The sequence below is a fragment of the Ailuropoda melanoleuca genome, chromosome 4 (assembly GCF_002007445.2).
Source record: "Ailuropoda melanoleuca isolate Jingjing chromosome 4, ASM200744v2, whole genome shotgun sequence".
NCBI lineage: Eukaryota > Metazoa > Chordata > Mammalia > Carnivora > Ursidae > Ailuropoda > Ailuropoda melanoleuca.
In genome coordinates this window covers 112,980,366-113,003,677 of record NC_048221.1, presented here as the reverse complement: position 1 = coordinate 113,003,677, position 23,312 = coordinate 112,980,366, and the positions used below count along the sequence as shown (strand labels likewise).

The window sequence follows — 23,312 nt, the reverse complement described above, 5'->3', positions numbered from 1 at the left end:
ATTTCTGCTCTAATCTTGGTCAACTCCTTCCTTGTCAGTGGGTTAGGCCTGTCCCTCTGTTGCTGTTCCAGTTTCTTGAGGTGAGAATATAGAAACTGCATTTTAGATTTTTCTATTCTTTTGAGTGAGGCTTGGATGGCTATGTATTTCCCCCTTAGGACTGCCTTTGCAGTATCCCATAGGTTTTGGACCGTTGTGTATTCATTCTCGTTGGTCTCCATAAATTGTTTAATTTGTTTTTTGATTTCCTGGTTTATCGAGTCATTCTTGAGCAGGATGGTTCTTAGCCTCCAAGTGTTTGAGTTTCTTCCAGGTTTTTCCTTGTGGTTGAGTTCCAATTTCAGAGCGTTGTGGTCTGAGAATATGCAGGGGATAATTTCAATCTTTTGGTATTGGCTGAGACCTGTTTTGTGTCCCAGAGCATGATCTATTCTTGAGAATGTTCCATGGGCATTTGAATAGAATGAGTATTCTTTGGTTCTGGGGTGTAGTGTTCTTATATATCTCCAAGAGGTCCGCCTGGTCTAGTATGTCATTCAAAGCTCTTGTTTCTTTGTTGATTTTCTGCGTAGGTGATCTGTCTATTGCTGATACTGGAGTGTTGAGGTCCCCTACTATTAACTTATTTTTATCTATATGTCTCTTTATTCTGGTTAAGAGTTGGCTTGTGTATCTTGCTGCTCCCCTGGTGGGGGCATATATATTTTTAATTGTCATAGCCACTCGTTGGATACATCCTTTAAGAATAATATAGTGCCCTTCTGTGTCTCTAACTATAGTCTTTAGTTTAAAATCCAATCTGTCTTATATGAGAATTGCTATCCCAGCTTTCTTTTGAGGTCCATTGGCATGAAAGATGGTATTCCATCCCTTTACTTTCAGTCTGAATGTATCTTTAGGTTCAAAGTAAGTCTCTTGTAGACAGCAAATGGATGGGTCATGTCTTTTTATCCAATCTGCAACCCTGTGGCGTTTTATGGGAGCATTTAGGCCATTTACATTGAGACTGATTATTGAGAGATATGATTTTAATGATGCCATGTTGCCAGTAAAGTCTTTGTTTCTATAGATTGTGACTTTCTGTTCTGTATCACTCTTGGGGCCTTTTTACTTTTATAGAACCCCCCTTAATATCTCCTGTAGGGCTAGTTTTGTGGTTAGGAAATTGGTCAGTGACTGGCGATTCTGGAAGGTCTTTATCTCTCCATCAATTCTGAATGACAGCCTTGCTGGAGAAAGGATCCTTGGCTGCATGTTTTTCTCTGAAAGAGCTTTAAAAATGCCTCCCCAACCCTTTCTCTCATTCCAGGTCTGTGTAGACAGGTCTGACATAATTCTGATACCTTTGCCTTGGTATGTGAGAAATTTCTTTGCCCTGGCTGCTTTCAATATTGTATCCTTGGATCTACTATTTGTGAATTGCACTATGACGTGACGTGGCGTAGGTTTGCCGTGGTTGAGCTTAGGAGGCGTCCTCTCTGCCTCTTGGACACGAATGCTTGTTTCCTTTGCTAGATTAGGGAAGCTTTCAGCTACAATTTGTTCAAATATCTCTTCTAGACTTCTGTTTTTCTCCACCCCCTCGGGGATGCCGATGATTCTGACATTGGAACATTTCACTGAGTCCGTAATCTCCCGTAACCTACATTCTTGAGATTGGATTTTTTTGAGCCAAGTTTCTGTTTTAGCTTTCTCTTCTACTAACCCATCCTCCAATTCGCCAGTTAGTTCTTCTGCCTCATTTACCCTGGCCGTCAGAGCATCTAGTTTTGACTGCATTTGATTCATAGTATTTTTAATTTCTGCCAGATTTGCTCTCATTTCTGCTGATTTTCAGATGTTAAACCAGTTTTGCATTCCTGGGATAAATCCCACTTGGTCATGGTGTACAATCTTTTTTATACATTGCTAGATGTGGTTTGCTATGATTTTGTTGAGGTCTATAGTTTTCTTGTTAATTCTTTGTTTGGTTTGATATCAGGGCAATACTAACCTCATAGAATGAGTAAGGAAGTGTTCCTTCCCTTTTTTGGGGTGCAAGAGAGTTGTGAAGGACTGATATTCTTATTTAAACATTTGGTAGAATTCACCACTGAAGCCATGTATTCCTGGGTTTTTCTCTGTGAAAAGTTTTCTGATTATTAATTTAATTTCAATTTGTTACAGGTCTATTCAAATTTTCTACTTCTTGAATCAGTTTTGATGATGTGTCTTTTTAGGAATTTGTCCATTTCACCTATGCATCTAACTTGTTGGCATTCAGGTATTCATAGTAGTTTCATAATCCTTTTGATTTCTAGAAGATCAGCAGCAATGTCCCCTCTTTCATTCCTGATTTTAGTAATTTTATTCTTCTCTCTTTTCTTCTTGGTTGGCCTAACTAAACAGTTGTCAATTTTGTTGCTCTTTCCACAGAACCAATTTTCAGTTACACTGATTTTCTCTACTGTTCTACATTTTATTTATCTCCAATCTAATCTTTATCATTTCTTTCCTTATGTTTGCCTTTGGTTTAATTTGGTATTTTTTAATTTCTTTCTTTTTTTGGTTTACATTTCTTAAGGTGGAAAAATAGCTTATTAATTTGAAACTTTCTTTTTTAATATAGGCACTGACAGCTATAAATTCCCCTCTAAGCACTGCTTTGGCTACATACTGTAAGTTTTTATATATTGTATTTTCATTTTTATTCCTCTTGAAGTACTTTCTAATTTCCCTTGTGATTTCTTCTGAGTCATTAGTTAACTAAGAGAGTGCTGTTTAGTTTCCATATATTCATGAATTTCCCAAATTTCCTTGTGTCACTAATATCTGACCTTATTACTAATCTTGAAGAATGTACTTTGTATGATTTTAATTCTTTTAAATTTATTGAGACATGTTTTATGACCTAGCATTTGGTTTATTCTGGAGAATATATATGCTTGAGAAGAATATGTGTTCCGTACTATTGGGTGGAGTGTTCTATAGATGTCTATCAGGTCTAGTTGCTTTATAATATTTCTATTTCCTTGTGGAACTTCTGCCTAATTGTACTATTAATTACTAAAAGTGGGGTATTGATGAAGTTTCTAATTTTTATTGTTTCATTGTCTATTTCTCCCTCTAATTGTTAGTTTTGTTTCATATATTCTGGGGCTTTGTTGTTAAGTTTAAGTATTGTTTTCTACTGCTTTTCATAACAATATATAGAACTTACATTGTGAGCTAATTTTGTTTCCTTTTTATTATACCCTTTTATCAACCTCTCCCTATTTCCCCACCCTCTATCCCCAGGCAACCACTCTTCTACTCCGTGTTTCTATGAGTTTGGTCTCTTTTTATTTTTGTTTTTTAAGATTCCACACTAAGTGACACCATGCAGTCTTTGTATGTTTCTAACTTATTTCACTTAGTATAATGCCATCAAGGTCCATCCATGTTGCTGCATATGGCAGCATTTCCTTCTTTCTGGTAGCAGAATAACATTTCATTGTGTATGTACAGACTACATCTTCTTTGTCCATTCATCATCAACAGACATGTAGGTTGTTTCCAAATCTTGGGTATGGTAAATTAATGCTACAGTAAACATGAGAGTGCAGGTATCTCTTCAATATCCTGTTTTCATATCCTTGGGATATATATGCAGAAGCTGGACTATTCTTAATTTCTTGAGCAACCTCTAAACTGTTTTCCATAGTAGCTGCACCAATTTATATTCCCACCAACAGTGCACAAGGGTACCCTTTTCTCCACATCCTCACCAACACTTATCTCTTGTCTTTTTTACGATAAAAAACTAAAAAGCTTCTGCACAACAAAGGAAACAATCAATAAAAAGGCAATCTATGGAACGGGAAAAAATATCTGCAAATCATATACCCAATAAGGAGTTAATATCAAAAAAAATATAAAAACTCACAGAAGTTAACAGAAAAAAAAAGTCTGGAAAAATGAGCAGAAAAACAGAATAGACATTTTTTCTAAAGAAGACCTAGAAGTAGCCAACAGGTATATGAAAAAGGTGTTCAATATCATTAATCATCAGGGAAATGCAAATCAAAAGCACAAGATATCATCTCATACCTGCTGGAATGGCCACCATCAAAAAGACAAGAGATAACAAGTATAGGCCAATATTTTATTGTGAGGAGCTCTAGGACTACAATTTCCATTTATCACACATCAAGGAAACGTATGCTTTGTTAAAAGCAATAGTCTTAAAAGGAAACTGGACTTTCTTCTATACTGGTATTACATGAAGGCGCAATAAATATTAAAATTTTGTTTGCGGCATTTCATGTTAAGTATCAGGAGTCACTGGTTTGCATGATACATTTGGAATCAAGAAGACTTTATGCAAAAGGATGAGATATGGAGTGACATATTATGAAGTGACATTTCTCTTTTCTATTAAAAGTACTTCTACCTCTCATTAAACATTTGTCTTGGTATTATTGGGGTTTTTTTAACCCACTTTATGAGTAAGGCTGAAGATAAATTATGAATATATGCTTGTTATCCTCTGAGACTTTGGAGAACAGGTAGCATGGATGCATAATTAACATGATAGGGACAGGAATTTCACTAATGAGCAGTTTTTAACAGAGATGAGTTTCCCTACCTGGGAGTAGTACCTTGTCTACTTCCATTAACACTAATTTTCCCTTAACTCTAATTTCTATAGAAGAGAGAAACTTTTAATAGCTGAAAATTGATGACATAATGTTTTTAGGTAATGTTCTAATGATACTTCTTGAACAGTAACATATCTATGTTAATGGAAACAATAAAAAATGGTTTATTTCTAACTTCAGTTAGGCATGTAACACTGTACAACAGCCCCATCACTGGTACTAGTCAGTTTCTTCTTCCGTTTCCTACAGTGGATCCTAAAACAACAATAAAAAGTCACTTCTATTATTCTTCAGATATCCTACCTGCCTCTACTTTGCTCTCAGCTAAGGACCAAGCTTCCTCCAAGAAAATGGAGGGCCCACTGCAGAGATCTTTTACTACCTCTCCTCAACCTTAAAGCTAACTTATATTTGTGCCCACTCCTGGCCCTTTACAAAGATGCGATCCCAAAAGAGGTACTCTCTTCCTTTGCAAAAGAGGTACCTCCTGATCCTATCTCTTCCAGGTCTTCTCAGAACCTTGCTTCATTATTTATATTCTCTTTGATACCTTTATCTCTATTATCTCTACTACCACTCCTTTTCTTTCAGCCTACACACATGCTCAAACTTACTTCGATGTAAAAACTTTCCCTTAACCTTCTCCCCTGTTAAGCCTGTCTCCCTACTGCTTTTCACAGCCAAAGTTCTTCAACGAGTAGCTTGGTTTCCTTTTCATGACTTCCATCCGCTCCTCAACCCACTACGATCTATTTTTCACCCCAGGACTCTGCTGAAATTACTCTTGTAAAGGTGCATGTCATTCTTAGGTCTGAATCCAAGGCCTCTTATCAGTTCCGAAGCAGCATTTAATACTAGTGGCCCCTTCTTTCTTTTAGAAAACTCTTCAACTACAACTATTACCTGAACAATGATTTTCAAACTCATGCCTCCAGCCCAGTCTTGGAACCAGGTCAGCTTTCTCCTGAGCTCTAGACCTCTAGATCAAATTGACAACTGTATGTATCTACACAATCTCTGAGCACCTCATAATCAACATGTCTCAAATGAATAGAAATATATTAAATCTTTTCATCCTACCTCCTAAATATCTCTCAACTCCCGCCCCACTGTAACTACCATGGTGCAAATCCTCATAATAACACTCAAATTGCCTCTTGGGACAGACTGCTGTTTTTGCCTCCAAGAGCCATTCTTTCCTTCTTAGACATATAGCTGCCGGGCTACAGACTACATGTCCCACCCTCTCATGAATTTATGTGACCATGTAAGCAAGTTCCGGCAATGGAAAATGAGCAGAACTGGTGCGTGACTTCCAACTCCACTTGTTAAAAGAAAAGTTGCTTGCCTTAAAATAACTCTGTCTCTCTTCCTACCAGCTAAAGATGGACACACCAATGATCTAGCTTCACAACAGCAGATAAATGTGTGCACTACCAGGTGATGGCATAAAATGGAAGGAACACACATCTCTGAATGAGCTCATGGAACAGCACTGAAGTACCAACCTGGGCTCACCTCACAACTGTTACATGAGAGAGAAATAAATGTCTATCTTACTTAGGTCACTTTATTTAGGAGTTTCTTTGTAGAGCAGTTAACCTGAACCCTAACATCCTTCTCTATATAACTCTTAACTGGTCTCCCTATTTCCAGTATTAACTTACATTTCAGTACATTAGCCGTATTATTGCCAGTTATCTTTAAAACACAGGATAAATATTAGTCTTCTCCCTAATAACCTTCTATGACTCACAGCTCCAGACGTTTTGGCATAGCACAGAAGGGTCGTGGTATACAATCTGGCCTTAATATCTTTCTAGCTTCCACCTTTTATGACCAACTCCAACCCCTGACCACACCCCCATTTCCCCCACACAGATACTTTAAGCTCCAGCATCATTAGACTTCAACTTTCTCCAATGTTAGAGAAAAACAAAACATAACCCAAAAGCTCTGCAGAATGAGAGAAGAGGTAAAGAAAATTACTTTAAAGTTTGATGAAGCAACCAAAAAAATGTGTGAGCAGACAAAGTATACTTCACACGTCGTCATTAAAATGATAAACCTTAGGTTTTTTTCCTTTGTGGGAAGCATTTGAAGATGCACTGCCCATTCCATGGGCTAAAATGGCGAAGCACCAACATCCATGAGAAAAATAAAATAAATGGCTATTTTAATTATATGGATAATGCAGATTTTTGAGGTGAAATCCATATAACAAAGTGTACAACTCAGTGGCATTTAGTACATTCATGATATTGTGCCCCCATCACCTCTAATTCTAGAACACTTTTATCAGCCCCAAAGAAAACCCTATACCCTTAAGCAGTTACTTGCTATTCCCTCCCTCTTCCCCAGCAACCACAAATCTGCTTTCTGTCTCTATGGTTTTACTTAGTCTGTATATTTCATATAAATGAAATCATACAACATGAGACCTATTATGTCCAGCTTTTCTCATTTTAGCATGTTTCTGAGGTGCCTCCTTGTAGCATTTATCAATATGGAGGACATAAATTTTACAAGCAGCGTTATTTGTAAATGCAACATACTGGAACCAACCTAATTGCTCACACACAGGATGGTGGCTGAATTAACTATGGTACATATATATGATGGAGTACTATGCAGAATGAGAAAGATCTCTAGCAACTAGTGTGGAGTCATTTCCCAGACATGCTGTTTAGTGAACAGAACAAAATTCAAAGAGGTATGTATAGTATGCAACCTTTTGTGAAAGAAAATAAGAAAATATTCATGTATCTCATTTGGGTAAACAACAACAACAACAACACAGCACAACAAGAAAACATGGAAAGGGAAACCTGAGACCAAAGACAGTGGTCAGATAGGGTAAAAAGCACAGAAGAATAATACTTCCCTAAATATGCCTTTCTGCATAGTTCTACCTTTTAGAGTCATGTCAAAGTTTCACATACTTTAAAAACACTCTCAAAGAAAATAAATAAAATCAAAGATGAGGGAGGCATCCCCAAAATGAATACAAACAGAAACAAATGAACTGGCCATATGTCATGGGTTGAACTGTGTCAACCAAAAAGATACAATGAAGTCTTAACCTCCAGTACTTGTGAATGTCAGTGACCCTACTTGGAAATAGGTCTTTGTGGTAATCAAGTCAAGATGAGGTCTTTAGGGTGATCTCTATGACTGGTGTCCTTATATAAGGGGGAAATTTGGACACAGAAAGCACGCTGTGTGACGATGAAGGCAGAGACTGGAGCCTTCTACAAGCCAAGGAATGCCAAGGACTGCAGGCCATCACCAGAAGCTGGAGAAGCATGGAGCATATTCTCCCTCAAGCTCTCAGAAAGAACCAACTCTACTGACACCTTGACTTCCAACTTCCAGCTTCCCAGAACTGTGAAAGAATTTCTATTTCTACTGCTTTAAGCCACCAAGTTTGTGGTATTCTGTTATGGTTGCCCTAGGAAACTAATACACCATAGAGATATCAAATGAATAACATGAACACTTTTGAAAAGGTAAGGGAGGTGGGGAACCAGACATTAGAACAGTGTAGGTTCTAGAGATAAACAGAACTCTAAACAATGATCTCTAGTTAGTAGCTGATTTCTCACAGAGGCATGGATTAACAATTCTGAAATTACTTTTGTGTTCAAGGATAAAGCAAAGAAATATCCAATATATTGTGGATAATGGAAACTAAGCTCCTCCCTATTGGAGAAGAGAGTAACAAATATGAAAAGCAGAGAATGTACACCGTGGTGTTAGACTAGTATTGGTTTTAGACAGTCAGATGGGTAGAAGGGCAGGGGAGGTATGGATAAATGTGTATTTATGTGTGCATATACTCAGGATGTCTTTCCCTTAAGGCACCCTACTAACAAGGACGCTTCAGCAGCTATAACAACACCTAGAATCCAAAACAAAGGCTCAAGGACTCTTTCAGATTAAAGGAAACTCAAGAGACCTGGCAACTGAGTGGTACACATGATCTTGGATTTTCTTTTGCCTTTAAAGGATATTATTGGGGCAACTGACAAAATCTGACTAAGGTCTGTGGGCATCGTATCAGCATTAATTTCCTGACTTTGACCATTGTACTATTATGTAAGACAATGACATTTCATTGTTAAAGGAAATACACACTAAAGTACTCAGCGGAAGATGGTATCTTTTAGTGTAGGGAAGAATAAAGTAAAAATAATAAATCGAGTACTGAAAGATCTGGGTGAAATACTGCAATTCTTTGTACCATTCTTTTAACTTTTCTCTAAAGTCTACAATTACCTTTAAAAACTTAAAGTTTAATTAAAAATTAAATATAAAAAGTTAAATATAATAACATGAATAAAAATTATATATTATATAAATATTATATAATTTTATATGTATTATATTATACATATTACATAAATATATACTTTTATATATTATATAAACAATATACTAAATAAATAAAATTAAAAATAAATGAACATGGGTTCTATAGTAGAGAGGCAAACTTTCAAAGAGCATTGCTGGAAAACCAGGAATTATTCTAAACATTCCATGAAGCATCTGTAACGCAATACACATAATAGCATAGGCTCTAGAAAAAATATAAACCTGGGTTTGAATTTGCTCCACTGCTACACAGCCCTAAGGCAAATTACTGAATCCTTCTTTGCCTCTATTCTACGTCTGTGAGATGGGGATGACATACCTACTGCGAGATGTTAATATGAGGGTTGAGACGATGCATATGAAGAATATAGAGTTTGACATGCAGCCCTAAGCAAATGTTCAAAAAGTGGCTTCTGTGACTTTTATCACCATTATTGTTATTGTTATGTAGCTATGTGAATTTCAGGAAAAAAAGTCCACCATCTGAAAAAACACTAATAGGAAAGTGAATCCTGTTAAACCAAGTTCTACACATCATTTCCTAGATTTCTGGCTCCACTTGAATTATGCTGCCAAATTCTCCCCTGTATCTCCTCTGACACAGAAAACAGAAAACAAACCCAGTAGGATAGTTGTGTTCTCCCTGCCAGCCTTTCAGAGCCTATCAATGCTACTGAGATGATACAGACTTAATTCTAAGACTATGTACATATTGAAGATCTAGATCAAATATATAAGAAGGATCGATTTGAAACAATCAAAGAAAAAAAAGAGACAAACCAAAAAACAGACTCTTACCTATAGAAAACAAACTGATGGCTACAAGTGGAGGTAGCTGGGGGATAAGTGAAACAGGTTAAGGGGATTAAGAGAAGAGAACGCTTCTCATGATGAGCACAGGGTGACGTATAGAATTGTTGAATCACTATACTGTAAACCTGAAATTAATATAACACTGTAAGTTATAATATAATGAAATTAAAAATTTAAAGAAAGGACTAATTGGTTTATCATGAGATTCCCGATTTTATCTTAAAATAATAAAGGCTCTTCTCCATTTTCTCCAGAAACTAGGATGATGGGTAGCCTACAAAGGGCTAGAAGTTACCCTGTTCCACGAAGTATAAGAATTCTAGCAACTGAACTCATAAGTGTTTTTCTTTTACATAAAAACCAGGCTTTGTGGCTGACAAATTACTCACTGCACTGACCACCAGTTTGGACCACCTCTGTGAGGAACCCAGGACACCCTGGGGAGTGGTGCCCACTCACATGCATCCTTATTTATTCTCTGCAATGCTTGTTCCCTGGTTCAGTGGTAGGCAAGCAAATTAAGCTGATCTCAGTAGCATATCCTTGCCAATCTCTGGACTCCAACCAGCCCTTTGAGGTCTGCATAATTGTGTGTGTCCCCATTTATATATGTATGGATGTGTGTATATAAACAAAAGAAAACCTGGAGAAAATCACCAAAAGTTGACAGTGTTCATACAGCTGGTAGAATGATGTTTAGTTTCCTCTTTTTGTTTAATCGTATTTTTCTTACTTTTACTATAATCAAATGTAATCTTTGCAATTTAAATTTAAAAATGTCATAAACTAATATTACACTGTATGTTAACTAACTGGAATTCAAATAAAAACTTTAAAAAGTTATAGTCTGTTGGTTAATCAAAGGATTATTGAGAAAACCAAACATACATTAAAGCCACATGGGGGCACCTGGCTGGCTTAGTCAGTGGAGCATGCAAGTCTCGATCTCAGGGCCATGAGTTTGAACCCCACACTGGGTATAGAGATTACTTAAATCTTTTTTTTTAAATAATAAAATAAAGCCACATGAGTAAGACTGGAAGTCCCAGTGACATATGTAGACTAAATTGACATTTAAACAAACAATTTTGTCCACGTGTCTGAATAAGTTTTCATTTAGCTTCAGGTTCAAATTAGATATCAGTTGTAAAAAAAAAAAAAAAAGGAACAAAATAACAAACTTTGGGTGCAAATTCTTCATTACATTACACCTAAGTATTTCAGATTTCGTTTTTGTTTTTCAAAAAGTTGTAGACAGGCCATCGGAATTCTAATTTAGAAAAATGTGAACATACCATCATGAAGCTGTCTGCCTGCACCACATTCCAATCAAATCTGAATCTTACCAATCCTCTGAGGCTAACAACCAATTCACAGAAGAACATATTAAATAACACCACAGGAAGGCAATTAGCAAAATCCAAACCGAGGGAATAATTCTACAAACAAATAATTAAGTTTCTTCAACAAAAAACTTCAAGGAAAAAGAAGAGATTAAAAAAAAAAGAAGAGATAAGGAACCTACAAATATAGAAGAAATTTGCGACCCATCGACTAAGTGCATTATGTGGAACTTACTTGTTGTTAGGAAGCTACTGTTGAGAGACAGCAATGGCACGTGGTTATATACTTGATCACTTTGTTAAGGCATATTTTAAAATCATGTAATTCATCCAGATCGTGTGTACAATTCGACAGGTTTTTTAAGTAATCTACCATGTTGTGCAACCACCACCGTAACCCAGTTTTAGACTATTCCCTCAATCAGATCCCATGAGGGACCATGAGTCCATTGATTATTAATAACCACACCCCTCCGCTAGTTAGCCCACTAATCCACTTTCTGATTCTACAGATGTGCCTCTGCTGAACTTTCCACATAAAGAGAATCATACAATGTGCTGTCCCTTGGGTCTGGCTCCTTTCACACGGCATGTTTTTAGGTTGATTTATTACACTGTGTCCATCAGCAGTTTGTTTCTTCTCATTGCTGAATAATATTGCACTGTATGAACATATTTTGTCTTTTCATTTACAGTTGATGGCAGTTGTTTCCAGCTTCAGACTATGGTGAACAAAGCTACTGCTAACCTGTGTGTGAACGCTGTGTATGCAGGTGCACAGGAGTGGAACTGCTGGGTCGTTACGGCAAACTAATGTTTAACTTTTTAAGACAATGCCAAACTGTTTTTCCAAAGTAGATGTACCATTCTATGTCCCTGTAAGAGTTCCTGTTTGTGGTAATACTTTGAGTTCTGATCCTTTAGCTGTACACGCTGAAACATTAAAGGCTGAAATTATACGATATTTGGGATCTGATTCAAAATTACGAGCAGGGGACGGAGAGGGTAGTGGGTCTAGATCAAACAAGGTTGGTCATATTTCTTTTTAAGATTTTATTTATTTATTTGACAGAGAGAGAGAGAGAGAGAGAGAGAGAGAGAGAGAGAGAGCGCCAGCGAGAGAGGGAACACAAGCAGGGGGAGTGGGAGATGAACAAGCAGGCTTCCAGCGGAGAAGCCCAATGCGGGGCTCGATCCCAGGACTCCAGGATCACGCCCTGAGCCGAAGGCAGACGCTTAACGACTGAGCCACCCAGAAGCCCTGGTTGGTCATGTTTTGAAAACTGTAATACTGTTAGCATGTAATAACAGCTACTTACTACAGTAAATACTACAGTACTTTGTTCCAGGCACTATTTTAAGTACTTTAGATACATCAGCTCATTTAACCCCTACAACAACCTTAAGAGGAAGCTACTATTATTACTTCCATTTTAGAGATCAGAAAACAGAGAACAGAGAACCAGAAATCTTAAGCAATGTGGTCAAGCCAGGACTACAATCAAAGTAGCAGAGCTTTAGATCTTTACCACCAGGCCATATACTTCAGGCTTACCAACAAGTGATATGTGACATTAAAGAAGTTAAATGCTAAAATTTAGGTGGCTTCGATGAAGATTTAAGCAGGGAATCCAATGTTAATTAAATTTAAGGATATATCTAATAGCATATATATGATAATAACCCTTGTTATCTCTGGATGATAGAATATGATTTTTCTTCTTTTTATTTAATTGTATTTTCTACTTTTTTTTTTTTAAAGATTTTATTTATTTATTCAACAGAGAGAGACAGCCAGTGAGAGAGGGAACACAAGCAGGGGAAGTGGGAGAGGAAGAAGCAGGCTCATAGCGGAAGAGCCTGATGTGGGGCTTGATCCCATAACGCCGGGATCACGCCCTGAGCCGAAGGCAGACGCTTAACCGCTGTGCCACCCCGGCGCCCCAGTATTTTATACTTTTAAAACAATAATCAATACAGGCATGGCAGTGTTCGAGATTAACATCATAAAAACACAAACGCTGCATTAATCAGAAAACAAGTGACTTGATGAACAATAAGATTTTTCAAGTTCCTAAATTTTTAAAGGAAATATTAAGAGATACTGAACGAGTACTATGCACCAGACACAAAGGTCAGTGCTATGGACACAAACTTGATGAAAGCCTAGAAACAAAGAAAGGCAATTCCAGAATGACAATACAGCTGTGGTAAGTGCTGTAAGGGAGCTATTCCTGCAGAGGACTCCTCTTAATCAGACCAGGGGCAAGGAAGACCCAAAGGAGAAGGCACTAAAATGACTTGAAGGAATGATCCATGTATAAACTACTTCTTTTTTTTTTTTTTTAAATTTTATTTTATTATATTGTGTTAATCACCATACAGTACATAAACTACTTCTAATCAGAGATAATTTCATCAAATAACATAGCCACTTCAAGATTACAAATGAAGGCCCTACTTCAAATGCCAAATCTTCCTTTTTTTTTTTTTTTTAAAGATTTTATTTATTTATTCGACAGATAGAGACAGCCAGTGAGAGAGGGAACACAAGCAGGGGGAGTGGGAGAGGAAGAAGCAGGCTCACAGCGGAGGAGCCTGAATGTGGGGCTCGATCCCGTAACGCTGGGATCACGCCCTGAGCCGAAGGCAGACGCTTAACCGCTGTGCCACCCAGGCGCCCCTCCATTTTTCTTTTACCTCAGATTTCACCAACTTCACATACAAATGGCCAACAAACACATGAAAAAATGCTCAATGTCACTCAGCATCAGGGAAATACAAATCAGAACCAGGATGAAATACTGCCTCACACCAGTCAGAACGGCTAAAATTAACAAGTCAGGAAACTACGGAGGTTGGAGAGGATGCGGAGAAAGGGGAACCTTCTTACACTGTTGGTGGGAATGCAAACTGATACAACCACTCTGGAAAACAGTATGGAGGTTCCTCAAAAAGCTGAAGATAATGACCCAGCAATTGCACTTTTAGAGATTTACACCCCAAAGATACAACTGTGATCCGAAGGGGCACCTGCACCCCAATGTTTATAGCAGCAATGTACACAACTGCCAAATATGGAAAGAGCCCAGATGTCCATCAACATATGAATGGATAAAGAAGATGTGGTATACACATACATACACACACACACACACACACAATGGAATACTACTCAGCCATCAAAAAATGAAATCTTGCCATTTGCAACGACGTGGATGGAACTAGATAGAGGGTATTATGCTAAAAAATAAGTCAATTGGAGAAAGACAATTATATGGTCTCACTCGTGGAATTTCAGAAACAAAACAGAGGAACATAGGGGAAAAGAGGAAAAAATAAAGCAAGACGAAATCAGAGAGGGAGACAAACCATAAGAGACTCTTAATCATAAGGAACAAACTGAGGGTTGCTGGAGGGGAGCGGGGAGGGGGGAAAGGGGTACCTGGGTGATGGGCATTAAGGAGGACATGTGATGTAATGAGCACTGGGTATTATATAAGACTGATGAGTCACTGACCTCTACCTCTGAAACTAATAATACATTATATGTTAATTAACTGAATTTAAATGAAAAAACAAATCTTCCTTTTTATTTTCCCCTCAGAATTCACCAATTTCAAAAATCCCCTAAAACACAGGAGATTCAAAGAAAAACCTGTCTTATATGTTAAAGTGTTAATTAGACTATACAAGATCTGAAAATATGTATAACTGAGAAAGTATTTTTTTATTCATTATATTTAAGTGTGATTTGATCACAGTCTATCAACACATCCTTAAATTTCATCTTAATGCCACTTCTAAAAAGTCTACTGATGATCTAAATCAGGGGCGGGCAAACTACAGCTGCCGGTGGCCTGGTTTGCTAAGAATGGTTTTTCAGCTAAGAATGTTTTTTTTCATTTTAGAGGGAGAAAGGAGAGAGAGGGAGGAAAGAAGGAAAACTATATGCAGAGAGCACATGTGGTCCACAAAGCCCAAAATATTTTATTGTCTGGGCTTTTCAGAAAAAACTGCCCACCTTTAAAAACAAAAACAAAAACTAGGGAATGGGTTTCTGCTCACACCAAGGATAAAACCTGTTTTACCAAATTCGTGTATCCTCAGTTTGGAGTGGAGGAAGCCATTAGAAAGGCACTACCATCACTGTGGAACTCAGTCTAGACACTAGCACAATTGCTTCCTTGTGGCAGAAAAGAGAAAAAGAGAGAAGGACTTCTAAGAGAGAATAAACAAGACTATGGTAGTTACTCAGAAAGACACGGGTTTTGAAAGGCATGGGGGATTTCAGAGAGAAAATATAGGTGAAGCAGGAAAAAAACAGAGTCATCCTTCGGGCTCTACAATAAGCTGCTCAAGTTGGAAGGTAACTATTATTACAGCTTAATGAGGATTTTATAAAATGTAAGGGCTAGGTCTACTGAGAAAACTGAGGCTCAGAAAAGTTACTTGCCCAAGTTCACACAGCAAGAGTGTGGGACTCAAAGAACTGGGCTTCAGGCACCCCAATCTCAGCTCAGCGCTTTCCCCTGCATCACACTGCCCTCTCACCACAGGACAGAGTTAACCTGGAAAAACACCACTAGCAACTGGTGACAAGTTAGCTCAACTGAGTTCAGAAGGAACAAAGCCTCTTCACAAGTTGCCTCCCTCTCCCAATTACAAGTTATTTTTCAAGGAAGAACCGAGCCAGGTGTCTACAGGTCTTGAAGAGGAGGAGGAAAGAGTAGATCCCACTTCTGTTTTACAGAAGATGTTAGGAACAATCAGAGAATGCTGACCGAGCATCATTAAAATTAGCCTTAAAGTTATCCAGTGGCTTACAGCAATAAGAAACATCAAATTTCAATTTACCTGGTTCCAATTTTATTACTTTAATTGCTGCCAATTCACCAGTGTTAACATTCCGTGCCTAAAAGAGAAGAAAAAATAAGTGTGAAAAAGAGCCTTCATAAAAAACTTTATGAAATATAATTTTAGTTTACTGTTTATTTTGTTATACAGAAATATTTTTTAAAGCAAGAATTGCAGAAGGGGTTTATATTTACAAAATAGACAGTATATTCTTCACAATGAATGTCAACATTAATTCAACTGTAAATTTAATAATGGTGATAAGAACTTAACTTACACACAGACTTCTGTATGTGTGAGGCACTGTTCTAAGTGTTTTATAGTAATTCATTTCTCTCCACAACAATCTTACAAGGTAGGTACAACTATTATGTCCATGTTGCAGACAAGGAAACTGAAGCACAGAGAAGTTAAAAAACTTGCCAAGGCCAGATGCTAGTAAGCGAGAGCAGCAAGATTCCAATCCAAGAAGTCTGACTTCAGAGTCTGAGTTTTGTTGTTGTTGTTGTTTTAAAGATTTTATTTATTTGAAAGAGAGAGAGAGTGGGAGGGAGAGCGCAGAGGGAGCAGGAGAGGGAGAAGCAGACTCCCCGCTGAGCAGAGAGCCTAACGCAGAGCTAGATCCCAGAACCCTGAGATCATGACCTGAGCCGAAGGCAGACACTTAACTGACTGAGCCACCCAGGCGCCCGCAGAGTCTGAGCTTTTAAGCATTACACTCTACTGTCATTCATTCAAAGGTGAGTTAAAATTTTGATTTGATTAACTAGCCTTAAACTTTTAAACTTAAAAATCTTAGAATACGGGGCGCCTGGGTGGCTTAGTCAGTTAAGCATCTGCCCTCAGCTCAGGTCACGATCCCAGGGTCCCTGGGATCCAGCCCTGCATCAGGCTCCCTGCTCAGTGGGGAGTCTACCTCTCTCTCTCTCCCTCCCTCTGCCCCTACTCCTTCATGTGCGCACTCTCTCAAATAAATAAATCTTTAAAAAAAAATCAATCCATAATATTAGATTGCTGGTATTTACAACTGTAATTATGTAATTATGTATAAGCAGAAGCTGTCTTTTTAATTTGTATGAAAATGGTAGTAACTGTCAACTTAAAATGCTTTACAATTGGATCAGAACTTTCAAAATACTTCAACTGTTTTAACTGTTACATAATACTTAAACTGCTAACTGAAACTTGATTTTCATATCAAGCAAAGAAAATCAATATATACAATTCCCTAATCACAGAAGGATACGTTCCTGTGGGCAGAATTACTCTTAGTTGCAACACTCTTTTTTTTTTAAATATTTTATTTTTAAGTAATCTCTACACCCAACATGGGGCTTGAACTCACAACCCCAAGATCAAGAATTGCACATTCCACTGATACTCTCTTATTAATGGATTGATGAAGATCAGTGAATCACCCACAAGGAATGCTAGCAGCATTAACAGTGGAATCCTTCTAAGAATACTGGAGCACATTAAAAATGTCAGATAAGAATCTAGGAAGGTAGATATGGGACACAGCCACTGCTGCAATATAAAATTTAACCTTCAACTCAAAGAAGAATGAAGGTATTAAAAGTTCTCTATCATATCAAGGCACCTGGCTGGCTCAGTCAGAAGGGCATGTGACTCTTAAATCTTGGGGTCGTGAGTTCCAGCCCCACATTGCATGTAGAGATTACTTAAATAAATAAATATTTTTTAAAAAAAGATCTCCCCATACAAATCAAGGAAAAAAATTTAAATTAAACTGGAAGGGAAAATTCATTCCTTCTGAAAAAATCTCCATAACCAATGAACGCTTACCATGGCCAACTTATTACTGGCAGTACAAAACAGATTTGAACAGTTATTTCAAACTAACTTTAATTTCCCTTAAATGAGATACACATTTCAAATATAGTGCCAGATAAGTGTTCATTCTGAGAAGAGACTGTGTGTGTGTGTGTGTGTGTGTGTGTGTGTGTGTGTGCGCGCGCGCACGCGCGCGCGAAAGAGAAATAAAATCAGAACATCATTCTGGGAGCATTTTGTAAAAGGAGGGGGCAGAGTATACCTGTAAAATATTCAGGTATATCACATAAACATGATTCAGAAATCTCCTCAAACACTATCACAACTACTTGCCCCTCCTCACACTTCATGAACTTTCTCTGTTCTCCTCCTAGATATACTCTGTCCTCTAACTCCCATCTGTTTTAGTACTTCTCCACATAAAACAAGACAAGATGCTACTCTCCTCAATTCTCAATTCTCCATTTAAAAATCTTGCCACGGTTTTGCTTCTGTTTACTGAAAAGAAATTCTGAGCATGGCTGATTCCGCTATAGAAGAGTAGAGACAGTATGAACTCCTAGAAAGCCAGGATGATTTTTTTATAGCTGAAATTTGGTTCCTAATTGACCACGAGAGGGCACCACTGACACCGCAAGTTATACAAAGTGTCCAAAATGGCTACTGTACACAATGTACTACTCTTCTAAAACCAGATTTACTAATAGTTAACACCAGCACATATTTAACAGAAAAACTGTGACAGTAAGCGACTTATCAGTAGCACTTATCAGACGAAAGTCAATATTTACTATAGACTTGACTTACAATTTTTCAAAATTTAAATCAGTCCAGAATTTTCTTGAGTATAACAAGAGTTTTTAAACTTATGATTCTTTAGAATGAACAACAAAAACAGCCAAAATGATTACTGCTCTTTTTTACCTACTGAAATATTTTCCAGTAAACTTATTTGACAGAGTTAAGGCAATTCACAAAAGGGGAAGAAAAACAACAAAAAGCCCAAGTAAGTTGAATATTCTGAGCTTTTCTGCATCAAAATCCAGATGTTTGTTAATGAAAAGTCTTACCTGCTTTTTTTTTTTTAAGATTTCATTTTTTATTTATTCAGAGAGAGAATTTCCACCAGGCTCCCTGCTGAGCTTGAGGCCTGACACAGGGCTCAATCTCATAACCCCGAGAGATCATGACCTGAGCCAAAATCAAGAGTTGGATGCTTAACTAACTGAGCCACTCAGGAGCCCCTAATGAAAAGTCTTTAAAGCATTATGATTCATCAAGAATCTTGGTATTCTGGCTAAATCATATATCGCTGTCTCTAAATTTAAAATAGTCAAGAATACTCACTGCGATAAATATAAAAATAGTATCTCCTATGTTCTGCAACTACTATTCTTTTTTTTTTAAGATTTTATATATTTGACAGAGAGAGAAAGAGAAAGAGAAAGAAAGAGAGAGAAAGGTGAGGGACAGAGGGAGAAGCGGACTCCCCGCTGAGCAAGGAGCCAGATGCAGGACTCAAGCCCAGGACTCCAGGATCCTGACCAGAGCCGAAGGCAGATGCTTAACTAGTGACTGAGCCACCCAGGTGCCCCTGCAACTACTGTTCTTTTAGCAATCACCTAGAGCAATTTATTAGGAAGGAAATGAGACCAAGGTAAATAATGTAAAATATCACCATGTATAAAGTTAAAAAAATTAAGATTTATTAAGATTTCTTTGAGAGAGAGAGCATGTGTACATGCAGTGGAGAAGACACAGAGGGAGAGAAAGTCTTAAGCAGACTCCATGCTGGGCACATGGCCCAACACGGGGCTTGATCTCACAACCCTGAGATCATGACCTGAGCTAAAACCAAGACTCAGACACTTAACCGACTGCATCACCCAGGCGCCCCTAAAGTTAAAAATTTTTAATTCAGTATCAATAAGAGAATTCTCAGACTTGCTCAGGGCAGAAAACTAAGGATAAATATTCTAAGCATCTAGACCAAGGAGTCTTCTGCCACCTCACTGGTCTGACCACCATCTTCACTTGCTCTGAAAATGGTATTCAGATCATGTCATTATTAAGTTAAAAACTCTTGAGGAATACACATCATTGGTTTAAAGACAAAATTCAAATTCCTTGTCAGAAAATTTAAAATTTTCACTAAATACAGCACTTCTCACAATAGCTTTTATTGACATGTAATTCACATACCGTAAATTCACCCTTTCAATGCATACAATTCAGTGGTTTTAGTAAATTCACAGTTACGTAACCATCACTACTATCTAACTTCGGAACATTTCATCACCCCAATAAGAAACTCTAGACCACTCAGTTAGCAGTCACTCCCTATTCCTCCCCCTCCCAGTCCCTGAGAACTATTGGTCTACTTTCTACCTCTATGGATTTGACGATTCTAGATATTTCATATAAATAAGATCATACAAAATGTGGTCCTTCGTGACTGGCTTCTTTCACCAGGCATAACATTTTTGGGTTCATCCATGTTGTGGCATGTATCAGTAGTACTTGACTTCTTCCGTTATGGAATAATACTTGATTGTACAGAAACACCACATTTTGTTTACCCATTTATCAGCTGAAGGATATTTAGATTGTTTCTACTTTTTAGCTATTATGAATAATGCTTCTATGAACATGAGTGTATACATTTTCTTTGAAGATTTTATTTACTTGAAAGAGAGAGAGAGACCGTGCGCGTGCGAGCACTAGCGGGGGAGGGGGTGAAGGGAGAGGGAGAAGCAGGCTCCTTGAGGAGCAAGGAGCCTGATGAGGGGCTCGATCCCAGAACCCTGGGATCATGACCAGATCCAAAGGCAGGCCTTAGTGTACGCGTTTTTGTTTTCAATTCTCTCGAGTACAGAGAGTAGAACTGCCAAATCATATGGTAACTCTACGTTTGGCTTTTTGAAGAGCTGTCAAATTTTTCTCCAAAGTGACTGCACCTGGATTTTGCATTATCATCAGCAATATATGAGGGTTCCAATTTCTCTGCATCCTTGCTAATGTTTGTTGCTACGGTTTTTATTTTACCTGTCCTAGAGGATGTGAAATGGTATCTCACTGTGGTCTGATTTGCACTTCACTAATGATGCTGAGTATCTTTCATATGCTTATTGGCCATCTGAGTATTTTCTTTGGAAAAATGTCATTTTCTCCTCTTTGTCCATTTTTGTGCTGTCTTTTTATCGCTGACTTAGAATTCTTTATAGACCCTGATAGGTCTCTTATCAGTTACATGATTTGCAAATATTTAATCCCATCCTACGGATTGTCTTCATTTTCTTGATGGTGTTCTTTGAAGCACAAAAGTTTTTAATTTCAGTCAAGTCCAATTTGTCTATTATGTTGCTTTGCTTTTGGTATTATAGCTAAGAAGCCAATGCCTAACCCAAGGTCACAAAGATTTTTTTCCTATGTTTTCTCCTAAGCGTTCTATAATTTTAGCTCTTCCATTTAGGTCTACGATCCATTTTGAGTGAATTTTTATATGGTGTCCAGTAGGACTCCAATTTCATTCTTTTGCATGTGGGTATCTAGTTGAGAAATACAACATTGCAACAATAAAACTTTGCACTATCTTGCCCCAGTCTGTCTTTCCAGTCACTTCCTAATTTGCACTTTATGCTGCAGCCAAACTAAACAACTTGCCATTTCCCAAAGCCATCCACACGTTTGCTCTCTGGAACAACTGCCTAGACAAACGCTTGCCCCAACTCCTTCCTGGGCCTAACTCCCAGATAATCCTTTATTTTATTTATTTTTTTTATTTTATTATTATATTATGTTAGTCACCATACAGTACATCCCCGGATTCCGATGCAAAGTTCGATGCTTCAAGTTGCGTATAACACCCAGTGCACCATGCAATACGTGCCCTCCTTACTACCCATCACCAGNTATATTCTCACCTCAAGAAACTGGAACAGCAACAGAGGGACAGGCCTAACCCACTGACAAGGAAGGAGTTGACCAAGATTAGAGCAGAAATCAATGAATTAGAGACCAGAACCACAGTAGAGCAGATCAACAGGACTAGAAGCTGGTTCTTTGAGAGAATCCATAAAATTGATAGACCACTGGCAAAACTTGTCCAAAAACAAAGAGAAAGGACTGAGATTATTAAAATTATGACTGAAAAGGGAGAGGTCACGACCAGCACCATTCAGCTGAGTAATATTCCGTTGTATATATGGACCATAGCTTCTGCCAAAAAACTAAGCAATCTGGAAGAGATGGAGGCCTTCCTGGAAACCTATAAACTACCAAGACTGAAACAGGAAGAAATAGATTTCTTAAACAGGCCAATTAACTATGAAGAAATTGAGTCAGTGATAAACAACCTTCCAAATAATAAAACTCCAGGCCCAGACGGTTTTCCTGGGGAATTCTACCAAACATTCAAAGAAGAAATAATACCTATTCTCCTAAAGCTATTTCAAAAAATAGAAACAGAAGGAAAGCTACCAAACTCATTCTATGAGGCTAATATTACCTTGATCCCCAAACCAGGCAAAGACCCCCTCAAAAAGGAGAATTACAGACCGATTTCTCTAATGAATATGGATGCCAAAATCCTCAACAAGATCCTTGCTAATAGAATCCAACAGTACATTAAAAGGATTATCCATCATGACCAAGTGGGATTCATACCTGGGATGCAAGCATGGTTCAACACTCGCAAATCAATCAATGTGATACATCATATCAACAAGAAAAGACTCAAGAACCATATGATCCTCTCAATTGATGCAGAAAAAGCATTTGACAAAATACAGCATCCTTTCCTGATTAAAACCCTTCAGAGTGTAGGAATAGAGGGTACATTTCTCAATCTCATAAAAGCCATCTATGAAAAGCCTACTGCAAGCATTATTCTCAATGGGGAAAAGCTGGAAGCCTTTCCCTTAAGATCAGGAACACGACAAGGATGCCCACTCTCGCCACTATTATTCAACATAGTACTAGAAGTCCTTGCAACAGCAATCAGAAGACAAAAAGGGATCAAAGGTATCCAAATCGGCAAAGAAGAAGTCAAACTGTCTCTCTTTGCAGATGACATGATACTCTATATGGAAAACCCAAAGGAATCCACTCCCAAACTATTAGAAGTTATAGAACAATTCAGTAAGGTGGCAGGATACAAAATCAATGCCCAGAAATCAGTTGCATTTCTATACACGAATAACGAGACTGAAGAAAGAGAAATTAGGGAATCCATCCCATTTACAATAACACCAAAAACCATACGTTACCTTGGAATTAACTTAACCAGAGACGTAAAGGACCTATATGCTAGAAACTATAGATCACTTTTGAAAGATATTGAGGAAGACATAAAAAGATGGAAAAATATTCCATGCTCATGGATTGGAAGAATTAACATAGTTAAAATGTCCATACTACCCAGAGCAATCTACACTTTCAATGCTATCCCGATCAAAATACCGAGGACATTTTTCAAAGAACTGGAACAAATAGTCCTTAAATTTGTATGGAA

At 37.7% G+C, this 23,312-nt stretch overlaps 1 protein-coding gene across 4 annotated transcripts in view; it reads right to left on the bottom strand.

Annotated features, from left to right (window-relative positions):
- The window catches only part of MAP4K3 (mitogen-activated protein kinase kinase kinase kinase 3), a 185,445-nt gene that overhangs the window by 106,786 nt on the left and 55,347 nt on the right, over nt 1–23,312 (bottom strand). For 3 of the 4 annotated variants that reach the window (XR_004625031.1, XM_034659618.1, XM_034659619.1), the window contains exon 2: nt 16,007–16,064. The exons of the other annotated variant lie outside the window; for it this stretch is intronic. Coding sequence is in view for 2 of the 3 variants with exons in the window: in XM_034659618.1 (XP_034515509.1) it covers nt 16,007–16,064 (58 nt within the window). In the remaining variant the exon portion in view is untranslated. The remainder of the gene's footprint in view (nt 1–16,006; nt 16,065–23,312) is intronic. 4 annotated transcript variants of the gene reach the window in all.